Raw genomic sequence first — 10,163 nt, forward strand, 5'->3', positions numbered from 1 at the left:
AACTTGCTCCTAAAAATCTCCTGGGAGTATTTTGTTTTTCAACTATCCTTTGAATTGCGACTTGATGTTCATCCTCTTAAATCACAGTAGCATTTTAAAATAAACTTCATACTGCTGAAATGATAAATGTGCATAATTTTACATCTGTGAAATTCATCATCTTTATGCTGCCTTTTACTGTGATACAAAATTGAAAAAGTCTTACGTTAAGGTTTAATTATATAGTCAATCCAAGACTGTATCTTGTATTCATTATTGGGTGCTGTCACAATAACAATTTCTCATACCATTGAAAAATTCATTGGGTTTGCCTCCAAGTAAATGGATACAGGATTGTTTCCCTAGTAATAAAACTTAGAGGTGTGATTAACCACAACATACTAAATAAAATCTAAATAAAAGTTTAAGAAATCCAGTTTCATATCTCTGTGTACTGTATATTTGCAATTCATAGAACAAACCTGCTTTGTTCTGGCAAGTCAATGTTAGATTGACAGCTAGGCACGCTTAATATTTCAGTAATGGCTTCATACCTATTTAAATGTTGGGCCCCCAAACAACAACCCATATAGTGATTTCATTGCATTATACTGGCAATATCCAACTCCCAAAGTGCACTGAAAGACGGTTATAACTACATTAAATGCTCTTAACATGGCTTTCAATGCAATTCCAAAGGGACATACAATAGCCTAAACGAACACATATGATTATGCGTGGGATGTGTCGTTGAAATTGTATTGTGATTCACATTTACATCCTATTATTCAAATGTCATGTTGTTGTTCTGTTGTTTTCTTTAGAAAACTGGTTTATAACAATCTTAGAAACAGACTGCTTTCCAGTTCATTACAGATGGCATCTAAAGGAAAAATGACTGCCAATGAGAAAGAAAAATGAATATACATTACAACTGTGCTGAGAGATGATATGAAACACAAAACCTGTCCGGTAACCTGCAACAAACTCTTATCTGAAGGCTTGTGTTAAAACAATACAGCAAAAAACAGCAAAGATATCACTCTGACAGTGCTTAGTTTTTCTTAGACTGAATGGGAAGGGGATATAGAGTACTGTGGTGCCTTTTTTTAAAGTTACGCTGCACACTAGGTTTCCCAAATCACAGTCAGGCATTATTTCCCTTTCCTGTAATACTACAATCCTGTGCATAATCTCTTTGGACTTAGTCCAACCGAAATCAGTAGGATATACTTCCAAGTAAACATGCACGGGATCCAAGTGCAAAAGCTCCTTGGCAGAACCGGTCATGTTCCTCATCTATTGTCAGCCCCAGAAACTTATTTATGCTTCTTGTCAAAGTATTCCTAGAAGATAGTAATCCATCCCGTTTAAAGGCCTCCTCCCGCCAAAAAAAGGAGACTCTACCATCCTACTAATAGTCTATTTCACTGTGCAATAGCTCTTACTGTCAGGAAATTCTTCTTATTGTTTAGGTAGCATCTTCTTTCTTGCAATTTGAATCCATTAGTTCATGTTCTAATCTCTGAAGCAGCTGAAAATAAACTTGTTCCATTTTCAACATAGCATTCCCTCAAATATTTAAAAATATCACCTCTCAGTACTTTATTCGACAAATAGGCCAGCATTCTCTGAAGATGCCAGCCACCGATGCTGGCAAAACATCAGGAAGAAACTCTTCTAGAACACGGCCACATAGCCCCCCCGCCCAAAAAAAACACAAAAAACTATTCCCAGTTCCCTAAGCTGATCCCCACATGTCTCAGTTTCCAGAGCCCTCACCATCTTGGCTACCCTCTTCTGAATACATTTCAGCTTGTCAATATTCTTTTTGACTTGTGATACTCAGAAATGGACATGGTATACCAGGTGAGGCCTGACTACATCTGAGTACAGTGGTACTATTACATTCCTTGATCTGAACACTATACTTCTGCTGATGCAGCCCAGAATAACATTGGCCTGTTACAGACAGCCAAAATAAAGCTGCTTTGAGTCACTTTGGAGGTATGCTGTTTAAATGATACATGCATCCTAAGAGTCCAGAAGCCGCACCAAAGCCATGTTCCAGTCCTAAAGACTGGAGTGCAGCTTTGGTGCAGCTTCCAGACTCTTAGGACGCATGCATCATTGAAACACCATACCGCCAAAGTGGCTCGAAGCAGCTTTATTTTGGCTGTCTGTATAGGACCATTGACTTTTTTCACATTTGCATCACATTGTTAACTCATGTTAAACTTGTGGTCTACTAAGACCCCTAGATCCTTTGCACATGTACTGTTGTCAAGCAAAGTATTACCCTTTATATATACATAAATTTCATTTTTCCTAAGTGATTATACTTATATTTAACCTTGTGGAAATTCATTCCCTCTCCAATCTATTAAGGTCATTTTGAATTCTTCCCCTCTTTTCCTCTTAAGATGTTAGCTATCTCTCATAATTTGGTACTATCTGCACATTTACTCTTCTCCACTCTGCTGGAACTTCTCCTGTTTTCCATAAATTCTCAGAGACTATCACCACGGGTTCTGAGATTATATCTGCAAGTTCCTCTCAAGTACCCTTGGATGCAGTCCATCTGGCCTTAAGTGCATGAATTCACCCAGAATAGTGAGGTATTCCCTTAATACTTCCTTAACTATACTAGACTGCAATTCCCTTGCTGCATCATTTGCTCTTCTTTCCCTAGAATGAGCACTGTTTTTTTCTTTTGGGAGAAGACCAAGGCAAAGAAGGTGTTGAATAGTTCCGTCTTTTCTATGTTCCCCATGATTTTAAGTCACAAGAGGGTAGGCTTCAACTGAACATCAGAAGGAACTTCTTGACAGTAAGAACCATTCAGCGATGAAACCAGTTGCTTAGAGAAGTGGTGGGTCCTCCTTCTCTGGACATCTTCAAAAAGTGACTGGAGAGCTACCTGCTAGGGATACTTTAGCTGGAGAACCTGCACTAAGCGGGCCCATGGACACTTTCCATGATTCTATGAGGTCAAATTCAGATACTCCTTGCCCTAGTATGGCCTTGACAATATAGGAAACTATTCTTCATTCTGCCTGAACAATAAACTTAGCTAATATTTACCAAACAAGCCAAGTTCATACACAGTTTGAGATTGGCTTGGTATTATTAAATCTCAGTGACAACTAGACATTCGTGGAATATAACTGATGATCTTATGTGGGATGAGGCAACATCTCTTTCTCACATGAGAAGACAATTATTTCATTACAAACAGGTTTCTGCAAAATCTACTTCTTTGTGTTCCCATTATATTCTTTTTTGCCATATGACTTAGATGCCCAAATTGTACATTCTTGATTGAAGAATTAAAAGCATGCATGTGGCACATGCAGGAATGCACATCCAAATGAAGATACTGTATGTCCATGGGAAGTGCATTTCAATGGGCATCCTATATTCAAACCTCTAAGTAGCATGCATGATGTCTCTGAAAAAGCAATTGAGAAATTTTCTCCAATGGAAAATCAGAATTGAGCAGATGCAGGATTTTAGATACATCACTGGAGCAGCAATATCTTAGTCAGAAATCAGGCCTGCCTAACAAAGTAACAGAGGAATCTTTTTTCTTAAAGCTTTTCTGGGAACAGACAAATCCTGTTTATAAAGTCTTGGAATACGAGGAGAAACCTTTTTGCACTGCCACAGCAACCACAAACGATTCTTCCTCTATCAAACCAACACAGACCCCTTCAACATGTTTTCATGTTATGCAAGAAAGTCCTATGTGCCCCATGCCTTAGGTTGATGGCAGAGGATGACGAAGTAGTAAACTCTGTATTGGTTAAACCACTTCTCCCTTTTTATAAATTGTTTTTGTTCTTTAAGATCTTCTTTTTAATCCTTCTACTATCACATTTTATTCCTTACTGTGAAAAGCATGAAAAACTGATAGAATAATCTGTTGTATCTTCATGTCAACATGAAGGTTGGAAAACCAAGTAAGACTGGGGGAGTTTCCAAATTGAGTAGGTCTAGCATGTGCCTCTATTTTTCTGTATGGCATTCATTCCATGACAATGGAGATGACAGCTCAGTCATGACTTAGGTATTGTCAAAATAGTTCATGAATGCAATTCATTTAAGTAATAGTACAGATATTCCCCATTGACAAGGTTGTCAAGTCGTGTCTGACCATAGGGTTCGTGAATGTGCAATTCATTTAAACACAGTTTAAAATATTTAATGTATTTATAAATTAATCTGGATTATGATGATAGCAACTGTCAGACGTCATAAAGATTCCCATCAATCTCTAATATACAGTGCTATTTTGTAAACCTTACTTTTATACCATATTTTTTTGGGGGGAGGGGCAATCTTAGCTGAAAAGAAACAGCGTTTAGACGATCTGGACTACAATTCCCATAATTCCCCAGGCAATCGTAATCTAAAACATCTTTTCCAACTTCTGAAAAGTAGGGCATAGATAAATAAGTAAGCAAGCTTGAGTCCTTGCATTTTTAACACAAACTGTATAGACAGTAGATTAAGACTGCTTACCTTGTTAACCAAGAAAGACTCATACTTACTATGGTAACTATGGTGAGTTTTACAATAAATTGTTTTTGGTTTCAAACAGCACATTTATAAAGTGATGTTTTGTTAAAAGATTTTCCAGTTACAAAAAAGAAGACTTTTCCATTCATCTTTTCTCCAATGAAGACAGGGCTCCTCAAAGTAGTAGGAAATGTGCCCACTTCCCAAAAGCACTCTTGTAAACTAGGCAGTGGATATTACTGTGTAATAGTTCCCCTGTTTACAAACCTATTTTCATAAAGTATTTTTAATTCATAGGTTCCAAAATTATAATGCATTTTAATTTGGAAACCCAGAAACAAACAACTTCCATAAAGCCGCATCCAGTACACCATATAGCAGTTTTTGAAACCAGCTTTGAGTTTTCACTTTCTGTCTTTGTAATCAAAGTCTTGTAAATAACATCAGTTACTTATAATTTACGACATAAAGGGTGCCAAAGCAAGTGAAAAGAATACTGAAGTATGGCATCAGCACAGGTTTTCGGGGATTTCCTTCTGCAAACCAGGTCAAACTGTTCCTGCATCCCTCTTATATCAGAAGCCTTCACAAAAGCAACAACTAAATATCAAAGACAATCTTATATTACATTATCTCAACTGTCAAGATGGGAAAAAGTGGAAGTTATTTCAAGTATCAATCCTTAAAAATTCCTCAAGAAGAAACCGGTCTCCTTAACCTTGAGAAGTCTGAAGAAACAAAAATGAAATAAATAAATAAATAAATGTCCAGGAATCCAGGCCAATGTTTAAGTTTGTAAAAGAGAGGGCTTGGGTTTTGAGGTAGAAAACACTTGAAGCTCCATGCTTGAATCATAATAGACTCATAGAGTTGGGAGAGACCCCAAGGGCCATCCAGTCTAACCCTGACATGCAGGAATACACAAAGTATGCCCCCCACAAACACACAGATGGCCATCCAACCCCTATTTAAAAACCTCTAAAGAAGGAGACAAACTTCATATCATCTTTGATCCCATCCCCTTAGCCTGCAATGCCTGATCTATAGGGCACGAACAATATGGGGGGGGGGGGGGAGTCTGAAAAACAACATATAGTCCAAAACACACTGCAGAAATAATCCAGTTTGAGACTGCTTTAACTGCCCTGGCTCAATGCTACGGAATTCTGGGAGCTGGAGTTTTGTGAGACATTTCCTTCTCTGTCAGAGAGCTCTGGTGCTACAACAAACTACAATTCCCAAGATTCCCTAGCACTGAGCCAAGGGAGTTAAAGCGGTCTCAAACTGGATTATTTCTGCAGTGTGTTTTGGACCTTTATAGTTTTCTGAAACATTTAGCCTTCTCTGTCAGAGAGATCTGGTGCCACAACAAACTACAATTCCCAGGATTCCCTAGTCCTGAGCCAGGGAGTTAAAGTGGTGTGAAGTCAAACTTGATTATTATTTCTGCAGACTGTTTTGGGCCAAATTCCTAGAAATGTAAATTTCAGGCTTCCTAAGCATGTTCAGAGGCCCCCCTTTTCCAGGATCCGTCCTCCATTTTAGCCTTCTGTCCAGGAGGAATTCGAAAAAGGCCCTCCATTTTGAGTAGGGCTAAGAAGAAGCCTGGATTTCTAGGCCTAGGGGGAGGATCTTTTTAGCTTTTCCCTTTTGCCCATGCCCCCCCCCTCTCTCTATATATTTAAAGTCCAAAATCCCCTCAAAGAGCACAGTTTGGGGACCATTGATAAACTGAGCCTCTGATAAACCCAGTTTCTGAGGAACAAAAACAAAAAAGCAGGACATGGTCAAAAGAAAAAAAAGCTAAAACGACCCTCTTAGAAAAACAGAAATCCAGGCATCTTTTACTGCTGCTCAAAATGGAGGACGTTTGGGATTTCCTCCTGGAAAGAAGGCTGAAATGGAGGACGCGTCCTCGAAAAGGAGGACCCCTTGAGCATGCCTAAGAAGAGCCTGACATTTACATTTCTAAGGTGCAAAACACACTGCAGGAATAATATAATCCAGTTTGAGAGAGCTTTAACAGCCCTGGCTGAATGCTAGGGAATCCTGGGAAGTGTAGTTTTGTGAGACATTAAGCCTTCTCTGTCGGGGAGGGCTCTGGTGCCACCACAAACTACAGTTCCCATGATTCCCTAGCACTGAGAGCCAGGGCAGTCGAGACGGTCTCAAAACTGTGATTGTGTATCATTTCTGCAAAGTGTTTTTGGAAGCCTTGGAGTTCTTTCTTCCCTGGGGTCAGTTTATCAAAGGTCCCCAAACTGGGCTCTTTGAGGGGATTTTGGACTCCAGCTCCCAGAATCCCACCCTATTGGCCAACGCGGCGGAGGCTTCTGGGAGCTGGAGTCCAAACAAAAAGATCTCTTAAAGGGGGACCACAAAAGGAGGGGGGATCAGAGAGGGACCCTTCCCTTCCTTCCCGGGCGAAGAACCCACCTTTCTGAGCCTCTGCGTCCCTCCTGAGCCAGAAGAGGAGCAGCCACAGGGAAGAGGCCGCCAGAGCCGCCCGGGGCAGCGGGTTCCCTGGGATGCTCACCATGCCCCTCTCCCTGGCCTGCGCCCCAGAAGCAGCCTGCAGTCCGAATGCATCCCGAGGAACCTTCCCCAGCTCCCAGCCTCTCTCTCCCTCTCTCTCTGGGGCTGCAGTGCTTCTATCTTCTCTTTCCCACTCCCACTCCCCAACCCCTTCCGGGTCCAGCCCCTCTTTGGAGAAGGAGAAGGAGAAGGGGAGGAAGAGGAGGAGGAGGAGGAGGAGGCCTAGCCCCCTCAAAGCATGGACTGGGAGAGAGGGAGGGGGACTGGGCAAGGCTGGGCCACATGGGTCACCCCCCCCCTTTCTTCCTTTGCCAGGACCTGCCCTCCATTTTCAGACTGCCTCCCTTCTTTCACTCCTGGGGAGGTTCCAAATCCATGTCCTGGATCTGTGTTTCTGTATATAAGAGTTTTTATATATATATATATATATATATATATATATATATATATATATATTGCAGCGCCTTTCTATTAGGAACCTGCAAACAAAACTGTGTGTAAAGAAAGGCGCTGCAAAATGTAGGGCAACCAAAAGAAGGAAGAAAAAGTAAGGCATGCCCTATATATGTGTGTGTGTGTATATACACACACACACACACCACACACATAAACACACACACGCACATTATATATATATATATATATACACACACACACACACAGGTCATGTCTTGTTTTTTTTCTTCTTTTGGTTGTCCTACATTAGATAGATGGATAGACAGACACACACATACGCACACACACATATATATATTGCTTTTTTTCTTTGCTTGTCCTGTGTTTGTGTGTGTGTAGGTCATGTCTTACATTTTTTCTTCTTTTGGCTGTCCTACATTCTATAGATGCACACACACATATAGGCCATGTCTTACTTTTTCTTCTTTTGGTTATCCTACACTGTGTGTGTGTATTGGTCATCATGTCTTACTATTTTTCTTCTCCTTTAGGATGTCCTCCATTTTGCATTGCCTTGTCCTCCTTTGTGGTTAAGGCATGTGGTCACTCTGGGAGAAAGGCAGCATTTATCCATACAGGATTTGTGTGGGGAAGCGACAGCCCAGTTGTCCACAAAAATAGTTGTTGAAGTAACAGGGTGAAATGAAGGGCGTAGGTAGTGGGGAAAGAGAGCTCTTAAAATTGGTCTTCTTTTCCAGGCCCCGTCCCCCATTTCAGCCTTGTGTCCTGGAGGAATTTCAAAACATCCTCCATTTTGGGGATAACTAAGAAGCCTGAATTTGTATTTTTATGAATTTTTAAAAATCTTTTCTTTGGTTATGTCCTACATTTCCCCTTGAATGTCCTATATTTTGCATTGCCTTGCCCTTCTTTGCAGTGACGTCTGTTCACCCTAGGAGGAAGGCTGCATTTAGCATGGCTGAGAAGCCTGGATTTGTATTTCTAGGAGCGTCTTGAGATTTATTTTAGTTTTAGTTTTTGTTCATGTCTTCCTTTTATTCTTTTTCTTTTGGATGTCCTACATTTTGCAGTGCCTTGCCCTCCTTTTGGGGTTGGGGAGCCTGGCCACCCTGGGAGAAAGGCTACATTTAGCAATAAAGGAAAGAAAGAAACGGAGTGGGGAAATGACAGCCAAGCCCCAAAGACTTTGTGTGAAAAGCTGTGCGCAGGTGTTTGTTTTTATTGAGGGCAGAAGTTTCCATGAAGTTAGGCCACTTTTTTCTTCTTCTGAAGCCTGTGGAGTTTTAGCACCAGTGATTCCCAAACTCTGGCTCTCCAGGTGTTTTGGACTTAAGCTCCCAGAAGCCTCAGACATCTTGGTCAGTGATCTGTGATTCCCGACACTAAAATCCAAAACACAACTGGAAAGCCAGAGTTTTAGCAGAAAAGTACTGTCATTGTTGAAGTAACAGGGAAATGGAGGACGTAAGTAATGGGGAAAGAGACCTCTCAAAATTGGTCTCAGAAAAGAGCATCAAAGACCAGAGGTCTTCCTTTTCCAGGGAAAGGTCCTTCATGTCAATCAGGAGGAATTCCATAATATCCTTCATTTTGAGCATGGCGAAGAAGCCTGAAAGTATATTTCTGTGAGTTCCTTTAGATTTTATTTGGTCATGTCCTACATTTTGCAGTTAGGACATCTTGTCACCCTGGGGAAAAGGCAGTATTTATACAAGAAATAAGTTGTGTGGGAAAGCAACAGCCATGTCTCAGAAACCATCCTGCGAAAAGCTATATGCAGAACTTGCTCATGTTTTTTACTGAGGGCAAAACTTTCCATGAGCTTGGGCCTGGAGTCCACTTTTTCTCCTTCTCAAACGTGTGGAGCTTTAACAGTTGGAAATGAGTTCTCCAGAAAAGTAATCATCAAAGTAACAGGGAAATGGAGATAGGCAGTGAGAAGAGAGACCACTTAAAATTGGTCATCTCAGAAAAGAGCATCAAAGAGGACTGTCACTGTGAGATGGTGGTGGTTATTGTGTGCCTTCAAGTCTATGGCGACCCTGAGGCAAACCTATCATGGGCTATTCTTGGCAAGTTTCTTCAGAGGGGATTTGCCATTGCCATCCTCTGAGGCTGAGAGTGTGTGACTTGCTCAAGATCAATTAGTGGATTTCCAATGGCCAGGCCAGGATTCGAACCCTGGCTTCCCAGCGTCCTATTCCAACACTCAAACCACTGCAACACACTGGGTCTCACTGTAAGTAACCTGGCATTATTCACTCCAAAAGAAGTGGAAAAGGCACACTTTGCATGCTGAAAATACAGTCATCCCTCCATATATGGAGGTTCTGTATCCGTGGATTCTATCATCCATGGCTTGAAAATATTTTTTCAAAAATATATAAATTCCAACCAGCAAACCTTGATTTTGCATTTTATATAAGGGGCACCAAATTTACTACACCGTTGTATATAATGGGACTTGAGCATCCAAATGTGATGCTGGAGGAGTCCCATGAATATCATGGACTGCTGATGGGTCCTAGAGCAAATCAGGTCCAAATTCCCCATAGAAGCAAAGATTCCTAAACTGAAGTTGTTGTATTTGGGCTGTGTCATGAGAAGAAAGGACTCACTAGAAAAGATAATAACTGTGGTAAAGTTGTGGGCAATAGGAAAAGAAGAAGATTGTATCCCAAATGGATAGATTCAATCAGATAAGCCATGGC

General features: G+C 40.9%; 1 protein-coding gene across 1 annotated transcript in view; it reads right to left on the minus strand.

Annotated features, from left to right (window-relative positions):
- Window positions 1–7,154, minus strand: part of DCBLD2 (discoidin, CUB and LCCL domain containing 2) — a 49,418-nt gene extending 42,264 nt beyond the window's left edge. Inside the window, exon 1 of the mRNA XM_089512405.1 lies at window positions 6,937–7,154. Within this exon, the coding sequence (XP_089368531.1) occupies window positions 6,937–7,039 (103 nt within the window). The 5' untranslated portion in view covers window positions 7,040–7,154. The remainder of the gene's footprint in view (window positions 1–6,936) is intronic.
- Between the last annotated feature and the right edge of the window lie 3,009 nt (window positions 7,155–10,163).

This window comes from Sceloporus occidentalis, unplaced genomic scaffold (assembly GCF_023333645.1).
Source record: "Sceloporus occidentalis isolate IW3139 unplaced genomic scaffold, rSceOcc1.0.p SCAF_2, whole genome shotgun sequence".
In the NCBI taxonomy this organism is placed as follows: Eukaryota; Metazoa; Chordata; class Lepidosauria; order Squamata; family Phrynosomatidae; genus Sceloporus; species Sceloporus occidentalis.